This window comes from Lissotriton vulgaris, chromosome 7 (genome assembly GCF_964263255.1).
Source record: "Lissotriton vulgaris chromosome 7, aLisVul1.2, whole genome shotgun sequence".
Taxonomy (NCBI): domain Eukaryota; kingdom Metazoa; phylum Chordata; class Amphibia; order Caudata; family Salamandridae; genus Lissotriton; species Lissotriton vulgaris.
This window is the reverse complement of record NC_141695.1, coordinates 1500004785-1500026382: the sequence shown is the minus strand read 5'-3', so window position 1 is coordinate 1500026382 and position 21598 is coordinate 1500004785. Positions and strand designations below refer to the sequence as shown.

Genomic DNA, 21598 nt, shown 5'->3' with positions numbered 1-21598 from the left:
CCCACGGACATACACCTGATCACCTACACTGGCGAGAAGATCCCCATGGTGGGCTTCAGATCACCAACCTTTGAGTTCAAAGGCAGAAGGGCCACAGGCAAACTCTATGTCACAGAGAAAGGACCCTAACTCCTGGGATGGGCCGATCAAGGCGCCCTGGGTATCATATCAATCCCAGTGGGGACATTCAAGTCCTAATGACCACCGAGCTCCCTACCCTTACGGAGGACACATTGAGAAAAGACTTTCCTAACATCTTTGGAGGCACCATTGGCCAACTATCCCACTTTATGCACAAGATTGTCCTGAAAGACGGAGCTGTACTGGTCAGCCATAAAGTGCGCAACATCCCTTTTAACTGCTGAGCAGCGGTACAACAAGGATTACAGCACCTCGAAGACAGCAGCGTTATTGAACCCCTATAAAGTGCCGAATGGTTGACGCCCCTGGTGATGGCGCGGAAACCCAACGGGAAGGTGCGCCTATGCATTGACCTTCGTGAATTAAACAAAAATATCCTCGTAGACACGTTCCCCTTGCCACGCATCTACATAACTCCTGGCTCAAACCAAAGACATCAAATGGTTTTCTACAATCGACCTCACGGCGGCGTACCACCAAATCCTGCTCCACCCGACCAGTCGGAAGCTAACCTCTTTTATCACACCGTTTGGCTGCTACAGATTCTGTTGCATGCCCTTTGGACTGGCGTCGGCAGCTTTGGTATTTCAAAAACTCATGCACAAACTCTTCAAGGCCAGAAAAAACGTGCTGTATTTCCAAGACGACATCCTGATCAAGGGAAAGTCCAGGGAGGAACATGATGCCACCCTCTGAGATGTGTTACGCACCCTGTCTGCCAACGGTCTCACGGCTGAACTAGATAAATGCAAGTTTGGACTGCGCTCTGTGACATACCTAGGACACAAAATTGGAGAAACAGGGATATTTCCCAAACGAGCGAATGTGGCTGCGATCAGAGCAGCACCCCAGCCCCATAACAAAGAAGATGTCAGGTCATTCCTCGGACTCGCAGAATTCTACAGCAAGTTCGTCCGCAACTTTGCTACGAAAACCCATTCACTACGACAACTTTTGAAAGATAAAGCCAGCTTCTGTTGGACACCTGATTGCATCCGTGAATTTTAGGCGATCAAACTAGACATTTGCGAGGCCATACCCCTACAGGGCTTCGACGGTAGAGCCCCCCCAGCATCCTGACCGCGGACGCAAGTGAGAACTGGTTGGGAGCTGTTTTGACACAACGCTCCACTGACAGCACAGAAACCACGATCAGCTTTGCGTCCCGGGCACTAGCGCCCAACGAACAAAAGTTCAGCGTGATTGAAAAAGAGATGCTGGCAGTCACCTGGGCCATGAGCAAATTCAGACAATACCGATTCAGCCTTCTCACGGACCGCAAACCACTGCTAAAGGCTTAACCTCCAGCAGCCATGCCACAGCCACCCCTCGCATCACCAGATGTCCCTCAAACTTCTCGACTTTGTGTATGATGTAGAATACCTCCCGGGCCCGAAGAACAAGGTGGCAGACTTTCTCAGCCGCTCTGCAGCCATGGAGGTAGCGCCAGTGCCCGATGAGTGGGACAACTATCTAGTCGCATTTATGGAGGACCACGAGAGCAGCATTAGTGCACATGCATGGGCATCTGCTTATGTCACCGATCGCACATTGGTGAAAGTCAAAACCTTCGTCACGACGGGGTGGCAGGAGAAGAGACACATAGCAGAAAACACAAGGAAGTATTGGGAAGTAAGGGATGAACAATCCCTTAGTGATTACTCTGTCTTCCTGCTCTGAGGGGACAAGGTGGTACCCCCGGAAACATTACGTGACCGCGTCCTCACCATAGTCCATGAATGCCACATGGGGATCATAAAGACCAAACGGAGGATTAAGCAGTCTTAATGGGGGCCAGCCATCGAAATCGCTGTGGAAAAACATGTGAGGACATGCCAGCACTGTTCCGATGTGGACAAATCACTCACCCTACTACGACCCCTGATGGGAGAATTCGCCACCCCAGCCAACCCTTGGGACGAGTTGGTGGTGGAAATTTTGGGCCCAGTCCTGGATGCTTGGGGCGAACCCACATACGTCATTGTCCTCGTAGACAAGTACTCCAAATGGCCTGAAGTGGAGATCTGTGGGAAGGCCTACACAGACAGAATCCTCGCCTTCCTCACCAGCGTTTTCTTGCGAGAAGGCATCCTGAGGGTCATCACCTGTGTCTATGGATCCCAATTCATTTCAGACAAATGGAACGCCTTCATGCAGAGGAATGGGATGAAAATACAACACACCCCGGTGTACCACACAGCAGCGGGTAACGGACTGGCTGAACGCTTTAACCACGTCATCATGGGCTCTGTCCAAGCCGCAATCAATGCAGGCAAGAATTAGGAGACAGAAATTAAAAGCACGGGCATACCAGAAAACACCCACAGTAATGGGTTACAGCCCATTCAAGATTCTGAGGGTATGAGAACCCTTCACTAAGGACAATTGCGTTTGGATGAACATGACGCTCCAGATCAAGTGGTCACCCGCGATAGTCAGAAGCAACCTCGCCAAAGGCCAGAAAATCTACAAAGAACACTATGACTGGCGACATGGAGTCCAAGAAGTCTCCTTGGCTGCAGGTGACTGGGTTAGAGTGAAGCTCGGCCCACTCGGCAGGAAAGGCGACAGCAAATACAGTAAACCACTGCAAGTTCAGGAACTTTATTTGCGGTCCTCCCTCCTGAGGGATGGCAAGATCTGGTCACACTGCTGCATGGCGAAATGCAACAAAGTACTCCGATGGGCCAAGGACGACAAGGCGGCTGAAACCAGTTATGATGGGGAGGTAGAGGAGACGGTGGACAACCACCTGTCAGCGAACTCCGATCGTTCCTGCTCAGAAGGGGGGACAGGGGTCGCTCTGAGCCAAGCACCAGCACAGACAACGCTCAGCACAGTACACACCAGCAGACCATGGAGGCAAGCGACTCAGGAACCGAACAAAGCAAACCGAGCAACACATGCAGCACGCCTGAAAGGGCAGAGACACACAAAGGACAGGACTCTGGCACTCGCACTCGCACAGGAATGTTAGTGGTACAGCCCAGTAAATACAGAGACTTTGAAATTGTGGGGGCTGTTTGGTTACCTTTTGTTAGTGATAAAAAGGGGGAGATATGTGGTGTCGCATTCTAGTGCTTTTCATCAGACGCCAGGACCCATGCGACCCTGTGAGGCCTGACGTGATTGTGCGCTGTGTTTCGCCAGCGCACGTCTATTTGTGAAGGGTGTAAGACGTCCCTTACCCCTCTCTGAGAATAAAGAGTTATGTGTAAACTTGCAAGGCGTGTGTGCGTTTGTCCTCCTACCAGCACACTATATCTGGCTTAATTAAAATTACTTCCAGGCCTAACTTTAAAGTAGTTGAATGATATAGCATTTATGTTATATAGAGTTTAATATCGCATTTTTTTTACTTTTCCATGTGCTGTAAATAACCACTTTTGCCCAATTTAATGTTACTCAATTGACCAAACTTCAGACTTGTGGCCTGCAGGAACTAAAAAATGTAAAAGGTGAGCGTGTATTTCACTAAATGCCAGCATTAGCACTAAGCATCGTAGCGTCAGTTTGGAGGGTCACAGTTAGAACACATTACGTTTTTAGACTAGAACTGCTTGGAGGATGATAATATGGGTTTGAATAACTGGCCTGGTGGGTGCTGCCTGTGTAGCTAGGTTGGGAACGTGGAATTGGTTATGTCTGGTCTGACGAGATATGTTTATTTAATAAATATTCAGCAAAAGCTTGGCAAATGTATTCTTCTAACGTTTCTTTGTACTTTTGTACTTTTAGTGTATACTGCATCCTTTGTTAAGAGTATGGTTTACAAAATGACTTATTGTTTTGCTAATTTTAGATTTGATCTTGCCCAGTTAAAGAGCACTGGTTAGCCAGGGATGCTAAATATGCACCACGTTTCTGTTGTGGTACATTTAAAGCACTCACAATGTTTGTTGCTGGTACACATGCTTCAATTATATTCTGAATTTCCACATGCACAGTTTACAGATAGCTATGCTCTATGCCAGTGGTTATTAACCTGAAGTTTGGGGTTCGCAAAGTCTACTCAGGGAGTCCGCGACTGCTTAGAAAATGAAAACAAAAAAGTGCATGCAAATAAAGAAGCAAAATGTAAAATTGAAAATGTTAAAAAGTATGGGAATTTGAAATAGGAGGCAAAAAATGTTGTTGTTAACCTCAGATTGATTCGTGGGACAATGAAAGTGTGTCAAACGGAATATATTATGATCGATGGGTTGCCTTTATTGGATTTAGTAAAGCTCCACCCTTCTCATTGAAATTAAAATTGTGATTTAAAAAAAAAATATTTCGTAATTAAATACAATATTTCATCATTTGTGTATTGTTTTCTGGTTGACGCAATCGAAATTGCTTAGGCTTCCAGTGATAACTCAGTAGGAGGTCTCCAAATCCCAATAATTATTTAGTTGGGGGCCCCAGTTTCCAGTAATGAATAAGTGGGGGTCCACAGAGGTCAAAAGGTTAAGAACCCCTGCCCAATACCATTTCACAGATGCGTGTGTTTTACAGGAGGAGCCACAAAAGAACTGTCACCATTCCTCCTATCGAGCATTAGATGAAAGTGCAAAAACAGGCACAAAAGCCTGTTAAGCCGATCTTGCAATTTAGTACATTTGCCCTGGTTCGAAGAAAACCAAAGACTTTCCCTGTGAACACCCATTTTGGATCTAATCTCCATCTCTCTGTCTTTCAGGGTTCATTTTATATCTACCCTGCTGCTGAAGGGAACAATGACTTCAAGATCATGCAAGGAGTCCCCAGAAACAGGCCCGTCAAGGTTCTTGCACGATTGTATGTGGTTAAGGTAAGTGGTCTTTGTGGATGGTTAAGGTAGCCCAGATGGAGCTTTTTTACATCTTTGTGGAAGGTCAGAGGTCAGCTCAGATGCACGTTTTTTACATCTTTGTGGCAGGTTCAAGGTCAGCCCAGATGTTGTAGTTTACATCTGTGCCAAAGGCACAAGGTAAGCTCAGATGCAGACTTTTTTTTACCCCTTTGTCGAAGGTTCAAGGTCAGATCCGATACTGTTTTTTTTATTTTTTTTATCGAAGATGCAAGGTCATCCCAGATGCAGTTTGTTTATATTATGCCATTAACGGTATCTCAAACTTGTAATATATGTGTGTATTCGTATGTTAATAGCACTAAAGCAGCCACTTGTTGTTCTCGTGTTTGTGTGCATGGCTACGGGCCTACCTGCCATGAAAACTGCATGGATCTATGGGTGATGATTCTTTATCACTTTTATGCTCTTCTTATTAGGTGTCTTTGGTTCTAAAAGCTGGACCCAGGATCATTGACTTATGTATAAACTCTTCAACGTACTAATCAAATCTCTCCTGTGAGTTACCCCATCACTCTTTGTGGTCACCTTTGCTCCAATACTCTGGCCACCTAAAGTGAAAAGCATGTTGAGATTCATATAAGGGGAAGGGGAGCAGGCAAGTAGGTGAGAGATATGTAGGAAACACTGAAAAGGGACATGGAAAAGGATGAGAAACACACTACAGGAATCCAGGGCTGGTTCCAAAGGAAGGAGATCCTAGGGACATCCCAATGGAGCCACCAGCAAAGGTGTTGCTCCCAAATACAATCAAGGAACATCACATATGGCATTCATGCATATCCATGCACCATCTGCACTGGAAACATTGAGTGTATGTAGACGACTGTACTGAGAGAAAATATTATTGGTGTTAGGCACTTTTAGATGCACGGCCAATGTAGGTTGACAACCACCTCCTCAACATTGGTGCCTGGTGACCTCACACAGAGTGAGGGTGCTCAACACTACTGGAGAATGACTGGATGCAGTACAGTGTGCATATTCTGACCCAACTTAAATGTTGTGACTCAAAATCCTCATGCTCGCTCCACCATAATAAGGCATTTCTTGGATAGCAGCAGATTCAGTGTAGCTCTCCAGTTTGCTAAGGTGTCTGTCTAATAGCCTGTCCATCCTTATCAAATGTATGCTGCAAATATTCACAGCACATTAAATGGTCACAATGGGTAAAACCGTGAGCTTGGGTCTGTTTGCCGAACAACCGGAAGAACTTATAGGCTTTTGTCAGTTCAGTTACTGGGCACAGATGTTTTCCTGTGCCAGCACAACACAGTGATGGAAAACAAATTGCTTCTCTAAGCATGGTCATGTATCTCAAAGAGTAAGAAACAGGGCTGTTGGAAATTGGGTTTCTAGTTGGCAGAGGTATTTACCCTCTCCAAGCAGCAACCACAATCCTAGTCAGGGTAAATCAGTTACACACCCTAAATTAACCAGTGCTAAACCTCTGGTAGATTAGTGCAGAGCCGTCAGGCTTAACTTAAGAGGCAATATGTAAAGTATTTGTGCAACATTTCAAACTGTAAAACAGTGAAACACCACACAAAAAGACACCCCACCTGGTTAGGAAAATAGAGCTCAAATTGTAGTACAAATCTCTTTATTAAGTGTAAGAAATATCAAATAAACTCACCTAGGGGCAACCCCTTGGCTAGAACGGGTTAGAGGGAAGGGTGAGAGTGGGGAGGGGGGGGGGGGCGGTAGTGCAACAGGGATGCGAAGGGAGGAGGGAGGTGGGTGAGAGTTCCTATCTGGCTTTAGTGCCACCTACCGAGACCTGTGACACTGGTCTTCCAGCTTTCCACTCTAATAGGCGTATAATTCCAGCAGTGAGCCATTTCCAATAAGGATTCCTTCCAGGCTGCACTGATGGAGGAGGTGCGTGCTCTGTGTAGGATGTCGACCTACTCCAGGGGTGTGAAAGTGAGGTCCAGTTTGGTCTTCCACCTTATATGGGCTGCAGACTTGCTATTGTCAGTCGTTGCATTAAAAAAAGTGTAAATGTCGGAAAGCAAGTGCTTATTTTCCCCTTTAGTGAGCAAACACTTTTCGAAGTTGGTGAGATGCCTACTGGTGAGTGGTTGAACCAACAGGTTTGAGACCCTGTGCTTAACTGGGACACAGTGCCAGTAATTGCTATCTGGGAGGTTATAATGGTCTTGAAGCCGGGGAAAGTCAAACACCCCTAAGTGCTCAAATAAGTTACCCACCCATTTGCAGTTTGCTGCTTGCCATGTCTGGTAAACTGTCCCCGTGAGCACTGGTGGGAATGCCGGGTTACCTATGATGAGGGTGATTGAGGAGATGGGGGAAGACAGTACTTTATTTCCCATTACTCTGTCCCAAGTCATCATGGTTGGTCTGATGACAGGGCAGATATAAGCTCCAGTAGGGTGGTGCTTGTTAGGGAACCACTACACTTTCGATATATGGATCCCAGCTGCTGCTTGATCCATTAAACACCAGTATTTTTCAGTTAGGGTCCTTTTCCATTCGACCATGTAACAAAGTTGGGTGGCCAGCAAGTAGTGCATGAGCTGTGCTAATCCTAGTCCCCCCTTCACAACTGAGAAGTATAGCTTCTAGCCATCCAGGGCATCTTACCACCCAAGACAGAAGCCTATATCTTCCACTGGACGTGTGTGAGCATGTGTGGCAGTGGGGCTAAGGAAAGCATCTGCATTATGTATAGGAGCCTCAGTAGTAAAGTCATTTTTACAGTGGTGAGTCTGCCCTCCAGGACAGGCCCCAAGAGATCCAGCTCTGTAAATACCTGTGGATCATGGACAGGAGCGCGCAATAATTATGTGCCACTGTCTCACAGACGAAGGAGTGCAAGGTAGGACCCAGATTGGGCACTCCTCCACTTGGCCGTTAGAAGGAAAAGCTCAGTTCCAAGGAGGCCTGGTCTGCTGGGGACATGGCAAGATTGAGGATCTGAGTCTTATGAGCATTTGTCTTAAAGTCTGAGGCCTCTCTAAAGGCCCTTAGGTCCTCCATAGGAGTTGGGAAGGATGTTAGTGGATGGGAAATTGTGAGCATTCCATTGTCGGCATAAAGAGCCTGTTTATGTTCTTGTGACCCAAGGGGGATGCCTTTAATCAAGGTGCTCACCCGTATCCTACCCGCCAAGGGCTTCATGTAGAGTGCAAAGAGGAGCGGAGACAAGAGGCAAACCTGCCTGGTTCCCTTAGTGATCATGAAGGGTTGTGACAAGATGCCATTTACCTGCACCTGGGCAGTCAGCTGTGTGTAGTTGCTACAGAGCCACGTCAGGAATCAACACCCAAGACCCGCCATCTCTAGTACCATTCAGAGGAACGGCCAATGCACCCAGTCAAATGCCTTCTCCACATCTATGGACAGGAGCAGCGCTGGCATACACACGATTGGGCCACCTTGTCCATGAGGCGGAAAATAAATTTGGTGTTATCACTACAACCCCTTTAAGGGATAAAGCCAGTCTGATCCATATCAATCAGCCCCTGTATATAGGGATTCAACGAGCCGCCAAAACCCCAGTGAATAGCTTAGCATTTAGGTTTAAAAGGGAGATGGGGCTATACGATGCACATTGCAGGGGATCTTCCCTGGGTTTGGGTATGACTGTAATGACTGCTACTCTCATGGAAGGTGGTAGAATGCCCAAGTCCCCTATAGAATTTTAAAGGCAGACCAGTAGGGAGGCGAGTTAGGGCCCAAAGAGTTTATAAAACCCAGAGGTGAAGGCATCAGAACCTCGGGCCTTGCCCAGCTGCATTCTGGATATGGCAATTTTAGGAAAGTGCTCCTTTTTGATATGGTCACCCCCACTTTTTGCCTGGTATCTGAATCAATTTTGATAAAAGTGCATTGGGTTCCTGCTATCCAGGTCCCCAGTGCTGACTCTTTCCCTGAAACTGTAAATTGTTCCCCAGCGGCAAGACCTTAAGCACCCCTGTAAGTTCCTAGGGGTGCTGCAGCATGTATTGTGCCACCCTAAGGAACCCCTCAACACACACATGCAGACTGCATGAAATGGTGCGGACAAAAGTGAAAACACAGCATGGCATACATCCTGTGTGCTATGTCTGCAGACATTACATCCCATATATGTAATCATCCCTACAGCAGGCCTTACCGTCCTAAGCCAGGGTGCATTGCATTACATGAGTGGACATACTAGCATGAGCAGATATGCCCCTGTGATGTTTAAGTCGATTCTTAGACATTGCAAGTGAACAGGGAAGCCATCTTAAGTATATGTACTGGGCACCGGTGATTACGAGTTCCCCAGCTACATGATGGCTACGCTGAAACCAAAGGTGTTTGGTATCAAACATCTTGTATTAATAAACCCAAACTGATTCCAGTGATGGGGTTATTGAACGCATGCACCCAGAGGGTACCTTAGAGGTAACCCCTGAACTCTACTAGTCCTGTAGTGTGCTGGCTGACTGGTTCAGCCCAGCTTGCCACCACAGACATGCTTCTGACCCCACTAGGATGTGAGAGAACTGCTCTTAGAAGTCAGGAACAATGCCTGCTCTGGCAGGAGGTGTTAACACCTCTGGCAGCAGGATGGCTAGTTAATCAACAAACCAAGGTCAGAAGCTTCAAAACCTCCGCCGCCTTTGACATGAGACCCCAGCATCACCCATTGGCTACTTCTCTACACTCCTTTAACACCCCTAAGGCAAGTATTTAGGTGGCCCCTTGCCACCAGAACTTTAGATTCATCTGACTAAAGAAGAATGGGACACTGAAGAGCCGATCAACGTGAGAACTGAGGACTGCTGTGGAACTTTGGCGTGAAACTCTGCCTGCAGCTCCAGACTCAACAATTGCGAAGACTTGGCTCGTCCTACAGCTGTGCATCCTCCAAAAGCCTTGAAGGGTTGCCAGTACTTCAGAAACCAGCCAGCATCTTCCTTGGAGTGGAGGAGCCACTCCCCTGCATGCTGCAGGCACCAACCACGACGTACTGTTCCAAGAATCTGGTGACCACCGGGTCCACCAATGCAGTAGCCACCCAGGATGGGCTCAGCATCATCAAAGAGGTGCGAGCCATCTCCTTACCATGTTTGGAGATGCCAGGACCCCTACAAGTATCCATATACCAATACCAAGGATAATGCTCCAATCCGGACTCAATCCGAAGACCTGCCAGCTGATGAGGGATGTCAGCTCCACAGAGGTCATTGCTGAGAGTGGTCCTGCTGTCCTGTTTTGTCCCCCTTTGCAGGTCCGGACCGAGAACTGTGACTGCCTAGACACATGAAGGCCAGTCAACCATAACCCTCTGCACCCGAGCTTCCTGGCCTAGATCCATGAACACCGACTGCTCCCCCTTTCTCCCACGTTCCACATGAACGAAGACCCCTTTGGAAGCTTCTGGACTTGTCCCCAAGTCCCCATTTGCAGCCTATATCTATGTAGTATGCAAGGCTACCAACTCGCCCAGCACCTCTGCACCCGAACACACCAGGGTAGGTAAAACCGAACTGTTGGTGAAACTTGGGACCTTGGCCCCCAAACATCTCACGACATAAAAAGGAGCCTCAAAATCCTATTGCAAATACATGTATGCGGTAAATGCTCTCCTTTCTATAGGAAAGCATTACAGCATAAAAACACACTATTTGCTAACATTGCTAAAACTAATAACTTGAAATGTACTTACACAGTTACAAAGTTCTTGCTGTTGAAATATATATATGAAAATAAGTGTTATTTTTCTAATTTGGGGTGGATCTCCTTCTTGAGTGTGTGTATCATTTATTGACTCTGTGCATCCAACAAATGCCTACCACCCCCTCTGATAAGCCTAAGGCTTCTCAACAACACTACCAAAAATAGTGCACAATGGGGTTGTTAAAGCAAGCCTCTGTCCACTTGTAAGGGATACCTACCTAGCCTCTCTAATCAGCATACCTCTTTTGGGCCTCTGTCCACTTGTAAGGGATCCCTAGCCTCTCTACTCAGCATATCTCTTTTTGCTATACAATATAAAGAGTGTGTTTAAACAGAGAAAGACCCCTTGTCAGCAACCAAGGGAGTAGAGTAGTTTCAGTACAAAAAGCAAATTTTCAGTTGATTCACTCAATCAACAAGAACCCCCTGTCAATAGTGGCATTCTTAATTCATATAAAACACATAGATAAACTAAAAAAAGATCTCACTCAAAGACCCTGAACCACTCAAGCAATGATACTACTATAACATGCAGTGCAAACAAGTCAATTTATTTCTTTAGTACATGTAAATATTATTAAAACACAAATATTATAAAAACACTTATAATAAAACACAATGCATCATTTCAGCATAATTAAAAACAGTACAATTCATCAAATCAAGACATAACATAACATCTTATGACACTTTTACCACAGAGTGCCCTAAAAAATAGGGAGGACGAACAATGATAGACAGTATGCTTTGTCTTTTAGCTCAACAATTCCATGGGAATCATTTTAGCAAGATTAGCCTGGATACATATACTCTGTTTTGTATCTACAGGTCCAACTTGTCCTCGGGATAATGTATAGAAATGCGCTACGCGTTTCGATGGGTATCTGGTTATTCCATCTTTATCAAGACAGTCATTATGCTCACTTTTCTTTGTGGTATATTTGATGGTTATACCCTGTACAAACAAGTATATAAAGAAATATGTATATAAAAACCTTAAAATATTTCTACTATGCATGAAATTTACAATGACATATTACTAACACAACTCATAATTCTATGATTCGTTTTATACATGCTCACATGTGTTACGGCTCAATTTAATCTCCTTATACAATGTGCCCATGTTATTTACATCAAATATATTTCTCTAGTTATCTACACTGTATATCATCATTTCATAAGGATATTTACAGCTTGTCCCTTCGGAGCATCACATTACTCCTGCTTACAACCTTCAAACAGGAAACAAGGAAACGTTTTTTTGCCAAAGCATTGTAAGTTTCATGTATAGTAGAATTATTTTAAGGTTTATAAATACATATTTCTTTATATACTTATTTGTACAGGGTATGACAACCAAATATACTACAAAGAAAAGTGAACATAATGACTGTCTTGATAAAGATGGAATAACCTGATACCCATCGAAATGCGTCAACGCATTTCTATACATTATCCCCAGGACAAGCCACAGGTCGGCCTGCTCTGTGTGTACAATCAAGCACGATGTCCTTGTCTGTCAGCTTCTTGTGTATGTGTAATATAAATAAGCAGATGACGTAGGCCTCCAGGTCCCCTCCGTCAGCACGGGGAGGTACCCCTTCAATGCGAATGTTCAACCTTCAAACTCTATTTTCTAGATTCTCCTAGTAAAGCTGCAGATCCTGGTTCTGCCCTCCAAGGTTTACTAGCTCTCTTTGATGGTTCCATAGCTCCTCCTCTTAAGCATCCACTCCAATTTCCAGCATCGTCACCTGGTTGCCAAGGTCGGCCATGTCTCTCCTGACCTCCCCGAATTCTCTCACCACCTCATCCTTGAGCGCCTCTATGTTCTCATGGAGTTTAGCAAAGAGGCCTCCAGATATGGCCGGGTGACCGGGGCCAGAGAGTTGTCTATGGTAGACTGATGGAGGCGGGAGTCTACAACAGATTCCTCCATGCGGGGGTCAGCCTTTTTCGTGGCCACTTTTGTGAGCCTGTCCTTCAATGTGGAATCCTTCTTTACCCTATGGGCCACAATGGTGTTTCAAAGAAGGCTGCCAACACAGCAGTGTACACTCCAAGGAAGTGGCCTCAGAAGGGAGGGCACCGTAGCACCTTCCCGGGTGGTGATGAAATGAAGGGGGACAACAGCTGGCAAGCATAGCAAAGCAGCAGGCCCCTCAGATGCCAGAGGATCACACCCAGACACAGCCCCAATAACATGCACAAGCATCTGTCAGGCAGGTACATCTGGGCTGTCCCCACTCAATGGCGACTAGCCTGAGCTGGAAGCTGCCTAAGTAGTCTGGAGGGGGCCTGCAGTCCCTCAGGGGTCTGTCCCTATCTGCAGGGCCCCAGCTAGTGGCCTCAAAGTGTGCAGCAAGGAGGGGGCTGCAAACAGCAATTAATCCTGGTCAGTGGGCCCCTCAAGCTCCCTCGGGACCATGCCAGGTAGATGATGCAGGTGTGGTTTATGGGCAGCAGTTGCAGCTGAAGAATGAAAGCCACCACGGCTCGGCCCTCCTCTACAGTTCTCCAGACGACAGTGTTGATGGAATGGCAATGCACCACACTGGCTATGTCAGTCACACCTGGGGTGGAGTACTCTTCTAGTTATGCACGGCAGTTGCAGCCGGTCCACCAATGCCACAACTGCCCCCGCGGATCTTGGAACCAAGATAGGGGCACCATGATCAGAAGGCAGTGGTACCGATCACCTTCTAGAAGCCACCCGCTAACCCTGAGAGGTTATTCCTGTTACTCGCATGGCCCCTATGGCTCCACTGCCCTCAGGGATAGGGACACATCCGTGTGCAGGACAATCAGGCCAGGGAGCTTCTGCAGAATGCTCCTAACAGCCCACCATCTCGGCCACGCCTCATATAGAGCTTCATTTAATAAACAAAACAAGACCAAAATGAGAAAAATACAATAAGCATAAGCAGAAGTATGACTTTTTAAAGAATAAACTGAAATGTAGTGTTTAAAAGCATAAAGCGCCACCCGTGGCTATCTGGTCACACTAGACCGGGTCAAATATAAAAGTTCAGGCTGACTGTGATGAAGCACGGTCGGATACAAGGACCTGCCTTGGCCCACTTGGTTTGCGGTTGTCCTGTGGATAAGATGCGAGGAGCAGAGGAGGTGATGTGTCATCATGGATCCCTTCAGAGGTAGGTGATGTCTGTTCTGAGCCGCGCAAGTCAGAGATGCATTTAATTTACAGGCCCTGGACACATGAAGTGCACTTTACTGGGGACTTATACATAAATTAAATAAGCTAATTATAGAAAAGTCAATTTTAACATGTTTTAAGCATAGAGCACATGCACTTAAGCACTCGTTAGCAGTGATAAACTGCCCAGAGTCCTTAAGCCAACCACAACAAATTCAGCAAAAAGGGAGGAGGAAGGCAAAAAGTTTGGGGTTGACTTTTCAGAAAGGATAATTTCCAACATAACCCCCCTTCACCCTGAGTAGACTAATCAGTACTATGATGAACTTCCCTGCTGGCCCACTACTGCAGAGCCACTTGTCATTTCTACACCTTACTGAACTCAGTTGGATCCCTCTTTCTAAACTCTCCTGAGTCACTGAACAAACCTATGGAGGACCATCCTCCTCATTTGTGGACTCATATGTGCAGCATCTAACCTTACTTTGCTCATATATGCATCCCAGTAGGCAGACAGTACCATCATGGCCAACAAAGTAATGTGACCCATTCCACCCCTTGGGTCTGACTTAGGTCCCCAACCCAGGGAAAACTCAGTCGATAAGGACAGCAACCAGCAGAGGCCACTGACGAATGTCAGTGTCCAGAGTCAGACCCTAGGTCATCCAGTGGTCTCTGACCTCTGTGGTTTCTCAAAGTGTGGGGGGGTGCAGTCACCCCGGATGCCTTGCATCCATTTTCCACTCCTCCTCCCACCAGTTCAGGGGCGGTATCCTGAACCTTGTCCTTCAACCCAGGGTCTATACCCTTAGCCTGAACATGTGACTTTCAGGGGTGTACCACTACCCCCCTCAAGGGAGACACACTCTGTGTGTGTCATGCAAGAGTCTGCCTAGTGCCAGTATCCAGACATCTGTCCCTGTGACAGTGAATGGAGCCTACACTGACCAGAAATGGCCTCGGCAAGGCCAGTCTTGGGGTGCCCTGTTCTTCGAGCTGGCCACCTCTGACCCACTGATCCTCCCACTGTGACCTGTTTCTACACCCTGTTCCTCCATCTTGGCCTTTGTGCCCTCAGCTGTGAAGTAGTACCCCAAGAAAACAGAACAGGTAGGTCCCCTGTAATGCCTGCCCCACCCAGCTCCCCTGACACTGTGGATCTCCCATCAGTGGACAGTCCCTTGGTACAGACCAGATCCTCCTGCTTGTACCCCAACTGAGAGCAATCCAAGCACTGGGGCTGGAAATAGGGCACCCTGGGTCTCCGCCAATCATAACCTCCCGACACTTAGAAGGAATGTCAGACCCTTTCCCGCCACTATACTGGGACCTCTCTGGATCACTGTGTACCTCGCCTTCACTCTGATGGGGGTACCTGAGCCACCCTCTGTAGGATCACTTCCCATTGCCTTCCCAGACACTCTGGTTCTCACTCAGAGGTCTGCCTCCTTACAAGCTCCCTGGGGTCAGTGAACTTGCAATGAACCAGGTGTTGGCATAGCTCTGGAAAATAGTGACTGAACATTTGCATTCTAGCAATCAAATTATACAGCCCTTCAAAAGTATTTACGTCACTACCCTTCATCCAACCATCCAGTGCCTTACAGAAGTATCCCACAACCCACCCCCACCCCCACACCCAGGACAGAAGAGAGACAGTTTCTGACTGCCCCTGAATCTCAACCCACACTCTTCTGATGTGAATCCATATTTTTGACAAGGGTCTCCTTCATGGTGGGATACCTAAGCCTGTCCCCCTTCTCTAGGGCCAGTAGGGCTTTCTTAGCATGGGTATATGCCTCCATATGCCAGCTCCCCAATACTCCTCAGGGATCCTGTGCACTTCAAGAGTAACCTCATATGCCTCAAACCACGTGCCTGTGTCATCCTTCTCCTTGAAGTCAATCTCCAAGTCCATGGGTATGTTGATCCTTTCTTTACCACTGGACATTCTTCACTGGACACAATCCTGCTAGACTCTGTCAGCTGCTTTGTTCTCAGGTCTAGCTACCTTGAGACTCAGTACTTGCTCAGTAACTGGGAAACGTGTGTGTGTCTGTGTGTTGAGTGAGTGGGTGAGTAGGTGAATCTTAAAATGAAGCAATGTTTGCACGAAAGAATACATGAGTTAGTGCTAAAATGGATGAGTGACTGATTTCACATATTAAAGGATGAGAGTGCCTGGGTAGATGAAAGCACAGATGGATAAATGAAAGGATGGGTACATGAGAGCATAGGTGGATAAATGGTTAAAGACATGCACAGAGGAAAGTTAGAGGAATGATGAGTCCATGGCTAGATAAGTGGGTGAGTGATTAGATAGATACATGACTAAACTGATGTGAGATGCATGAAATGACTATCAACCCACACCTATGCATTCATCTCTGAAGTGTGTATCCATCTACACACTCATATACTCATCCCTCCATGACCTAGTCACTCATCCATGTTTACCCAAACACCAGCCTTCTAAACATCTATGTATCAACCCATACTAATGGGCTCCTGTAGGTCCTCCATGTGTCCACGTTAATATCCATTGATAATGTACTCAAACAGCCTTGTAATACCCACCCACCTATGTATGCATGCCTGCGTGCAAGTAGTCTGTGATTGTTCATGGCCTTGCATGTGTTGTCTTTGTATGCATTTGTCTCTTTATTTGTCACTTGTATGTTAAAGGCATCTATAAGGGTATTGATCTTTGTATGCGTCTAAAAGTTTAATGGCCTGTTTTGTTTGGATGTGAATATTTCCCTTTATGACTGTCTACCTGTGTGTATTTGTGCCTTTCTGTATTGGTGTGTGTATACATGGATACCTGTAGGTGTTTTGCTCTGTCTTTGTATGTGAACTGGCATATGTACTCTGTGTTCTTGAATAGTTGTCTGTATATTTGTCAGTAAATGGCTGCAAAAGTTCTTCAATATTGTGTTTTTTGTATACATGGTTGCACTATGACTGTTTTTTTTGTGTTGACATTTTTTATTAACAATTTCAGATGAAGTTACAAGGTAATAATAAAGCATAATAAAATATTGATAAATTAAAAGTAATATAAATGAGAATAGGAAGCAAAAGTAGCATATATTCCATAATCCTAAATATAAAGTTAATGATAACGAGGGATTTACCAGAAAAAGGATAATATAGGAAAAGAAAAAGAACACAAGAAACAGAGAAAGAGAAGAAAAAAAAAACGGAAAGAATCCCAGAGCAACAAGAACAGATATGAAGAGAAGTGGCAGCTAGGAAGGTAAAGAGATTGCACAGTAGAGTGACTGGGAAAAAAAGACTATAAGAGAGTAGAATTAAGAAGGAATGCTGTTCGGAGAGGAAGAAGTAGAGGCAGATTCACTATTCACAGTGGACTCCAAGAAAGGGGACCATACTTGAAGAAAAATGGAAGCCTGATCATGCAAGTTATATATTGTACGTTCATGTAAAGCTGTTTGCACCATTGCCACCAACCACTCTTCCTGGGAAGGGGGAAGGGGAGATTTCCAATGACGCAGTATACAGATCTTGGCCGTAGCCAAAGCAGTATGAAGGTGACGAATTTGAGGTTTAGAAAGCTTCGGGAGCCAGCGAAAACCATGTAAAATAATATTTGTAGGAATAAGGGGTAGAGGAAGGGATATCGCATTAGCCAATGTTCGTCGTACAAAAAGCCAAAAGGATCTAGTACGGGGAAATTCACATATAATATGTGTAATATCACAACCGGACACAGAACATCTCCAACACAAAGTGTGTGATAGCAGCTTAGCATGATGCAATTTAACTGGAGACCAATGCCATTCATGTACAGTTTTGAAAATGCAAAATTTGAGACGAGCCTCCCGAACTCCCTAATACAACTGTTCTAAGATTTGGTCCCACTGGGTATTAGAATATACAGCTGATAAGCGAGGTTGCCATTTCAACTGGAGAGCTCGTGAGAGAGGCTGCGAAAACAAAGGGTGTAGAAAAGTCTTGTAAAGACCAGAAGTCACACCTTTAAGATTTCCCCACAACTGTAGATAAGACAAAATAGGAGACACGTATAAAAAGTCAGGTGGGGGACCTAAATGTTTTGTGATAGCTTGTTGAAGCTGAATATATTTACAGGATTGTGTGGGTGGTAAATGGAATTCCTCAGTAAGGTGAGAAAAGGATTTAAACATGTCACCAAGAAGCAGTTGATCTATAGTGTGAATACCAGCTTCCTGCCATGTAGGCTAGGACAAGGTGCGACCTCCAATACGAATAGCAGAATTAAGCCATAAAGGGGCCTTAATATGAATGCACAAATTAAAGTTAAGTATACGGTGACTTCTTTGCCAGGATTTATACATTGCGGATAATATAGGGTTTTTTGGATCGGGAGGACTGGTACCCTTGCCATACAAAAGGGACAAGCCGGGTCCAAGAGCCAGCAAATGACGCTCAAGAGGGACCCATTGAGGTATGTCTTTGGATTTAGGCATAAAAAAAGTAAGTTGTGAAAGATGAAGAGCAAGCGAGTAGTGTTCGATAGAGGGAAGACCCAAACCCCCATGCAGTTGATGAGATTTAAGTTTGGCCAAGGTAAGACGCGGCTTAGCCGTACCCCAGATAAAAAGTTAAATTTTGGAGTCAATAGATCGAAGAGTAGCTAGGGGAATATGAAGAGGGAGCATCCCCAAAACGTAAAGAAATCGAGGGAGGGTAACCATCTTGACCGCCTTAACCCGTCCCCATAAAGATAGACCCAGAACCTTCCATTTATCGAAGTCTCTTTGCATTTGCGTGATTAAGGGAGTCAAATTGTCCGTTACTATATTATCCAATCCTCTATTAATTAAAATCCCTAAATATTTAAGCCGGGATGACTGCCAATGAAAAGGATAACCAGAAATTGCTGCTTTGGTAGTGCCAATGGACATGGGTAATGCTTCGCTTTTATCCCAATTGATCTTGTAACCGGAGAAGGAAGAGAAATCAATGATGATATTAAGGAGGGCAGGAAGAGAACCGGGAAGATCAGTAAGTGTGAGAAGAATATCGTCTGCATATAAATACATTTTAGAATGACCAATTGGAAGAAGGACGCCTACCACTGCCGTAGATTGACGGATCGCAGCAGCTAAAGGTTCCATTGCGAGAAGGAAAAGAAGAGGGGAAAGTGGACATCCTTGGCGAGTACCTCGTCTAATTGGAAATGGAGTAGATAAGAAACCACCGCAGTTGACTTGAGCGGATGGATTATCATAAAGCAGTCGCACTTTACCTCTAAATTGATCGCCTAATCCAAACCTTTGCATATGGTAAAAAGATACTCCCACTCAATGCGATCAAATGCTTTTTCAGCGTCCAGAGAGAGAAGTAGGGCATCATCAGCAAGATGTTTAGCTGACCATAAAGCATGAGATAAAGTACGTAAGTGATTCCGAGATGACCTACCGGGAACAAAACCTACCTGCGAATTGTGGATAGAATGCTAGCAAGTATCTTAACATCAGAATTTAAAAGGGGTATGGGCCGATAACTACTGCATAACAAAGGATCTTTACCGGCTTTTGGTAAAACAGCTATAATGGCCTTATTGGAAAGAGAACCGAGAGAAGACTCCTCCACTGCTTCCCCAAACGCAGCATGTAAAGTGTCAATCATACTCTGACCAGTCCACTTAAAAAATTCAGGAGGGAAACCATCATCACCCGGAGCTTTATGATACAGCAAAGCAGTTATAGCCAAGGATATTTTATCTTTCGTAATGACACCATCAAGTAGAGCTCTACCTTCATCAGAGAGTCGTGGGAGATGTACCGCATCTAAGAATTTGGACATTTTAAGTATATCTATATGCGTGCTTGGGGAGTAAAGAGATCTATAAAATGAGGCAAATTCTTCAACAATTTCTTGTGGCCGAGTAAGGATATCACCACGACTTGATTTTAGAGCTGGAATTGCCATAGCGGCTTCTCTCTGGCGCAATTGCGCAGCCAATAACCGACCAGCCTTTTCCCCCTGTTCATAATTACGTCCTTTCATCCTTTGTAAGGCATATTCAGCCTTAGAGGTAAAAAGACTATTAAGAGACATACGTGCCTGTTCTAACAATTTACAGTTCTGAAGAGTTGGTTTGGAAACATAAGATTGAGAAAGTCGGCGAATATCTCCAAATCGGCCTGCTTAATAGCATTTTTCTTGTTATGAAGAGCAGCATCCCTGATGAGTTGACCCCTTATGGTCGCTTTAGCAGCTGCCCAAGCCGTTCTCTGAGAGGAAATTGAGTCTTTGTTAATAACAAGGTAATCCTGAAGGTGTGATTGTAAAAGAAGTTTACCTGCTGGAGTTTTATATTTGTTTACATTCAAGCGCCATGGTTTGCGTCCCGGACTGGAGAGACCCAAATCGAGAGATAAGAAAACAGGAGAATGATCAGATATTGCTGCGTCCAATATCTGCGACTGCGTAACCAATTGGACTGCTCGTTGCGAAAGAAGAAAATAATCGAGACGGGAGAATGTGCCGTGTGTGGAGGAAAAGAATGTATATTCTTTGTCCTGGGGGTGACTGAGTCTCCAATGATCCACAAGGCCAATGTCAGCAAGGATATCCCGTAGAATGGCTCTATCGGAAGCATTGGTGGTGTCAAGGCAACCTGTTCTGTCAAGGGCAGGGTCTGGGGCCAGATTCCAGTCTCCTCCAATGAGAAATTGAGAAGCATTTATTTCTGTGAGAAGGCGATTTAGACGAAGAGAAAATTGTTTTTTGGGGCCTAGTGGTGCATAAACAGACCCAAGACAGATAGAGTTCCCAATTTTCAGCTTAACAAACACATACCGACCGTCCGGATCAGACCATGTTTTGGAGATTGTGAAGGGGAGTGACTTCCGAAAAAGGATAGCTACCCCACACTTACGAACAGGATTACGGTTTGCGGGATCAGGCTTGGAAATACTACTATGAACAACTTTACCAACCCAGTCTCTGCTGAGTTTACTAGATTCAACATCATCCAAATGTGTTTCCTGTAATAAAGCCACGTCTACATGTTTAGAGTGCAAATATGAAAGAACTTTCTTGCGCTTCATATAATGAGTAAGGCCATGAACATTCCAGGAAACCACTGATAACGGATGAGTAGAAGACATGATAAGAAGAGTCAACAAGAGGATAAAAAGGAAGAAAAGAAAGAAATAGACAGAAAGAGAAGAAGAAAGATGTCACTCTGGGAAATAGAAGACAAATTGTGTAGAAGTTGAAAAGGTTGATAAAAGAAGAAAAGAAAAAGAAAGAAGAGGAGAGAAAGGGAAAAAAGAAAAGAATAAGAAAATATGAAAATAATTTAGAAAGGCAGAGTGAGCATCTGAAATATATAGAGTAGGTAAATAGAGGGAAGCAAGTATTACAGATGAAAATAGAACAAAAGGAGAAAAGAAAAAAGGAAACCTAGACTGTTAACTGCGGGTCTGGGCACACTGAAAGCAGCGCCAAGGGGGTGGGACCCCCTCCGAGAAAAGAAAAATGAGGATCTAGGAGACAAAGAATAGTATGGAATATATGAATCACAATAGATTAAAATTACATTGTCAAATTCGTAAGGAATTACAAAATAACATTGTGGGACATAACCCAGAACTAGAAAAAGGTCATGAAAATGTATTGCAATAATCACACGATACAAGAATAATATGATGATAGGAAACGAACCCCCCCCCCCCCACCCCCAAGGGAGCGAGATGTAAAAAAAAAAATAACGGTATATAACAGAAGAAAAGTGATAGATAAAATTGAAATAGGAAAACAAGATATAGAAG

General features: G+C 45.1%; 1 protein-coding gene across 1 annotated transcript in view; it reads left to right on the top strand.

Annotated features, from left to right (window-relative positions):
- LOC147705871 (fer-1-like protein 4) overlaps positions 1–21598 on the top strand; it is a 1142165-nt gene that overhangs the window by 923770 nt on the left and 196797 nt on the right. Inside the window, exon 35 of the mRNA XM_086932323.1 lies at positions 4823–4933. Within this exon, the coding sequence (XP_086788449.1) occupies positions 4823–4933 (111 nt within the window). The remainder of the gene's footprint in view (positions 1–4822; positions 4934–21598) is intronic.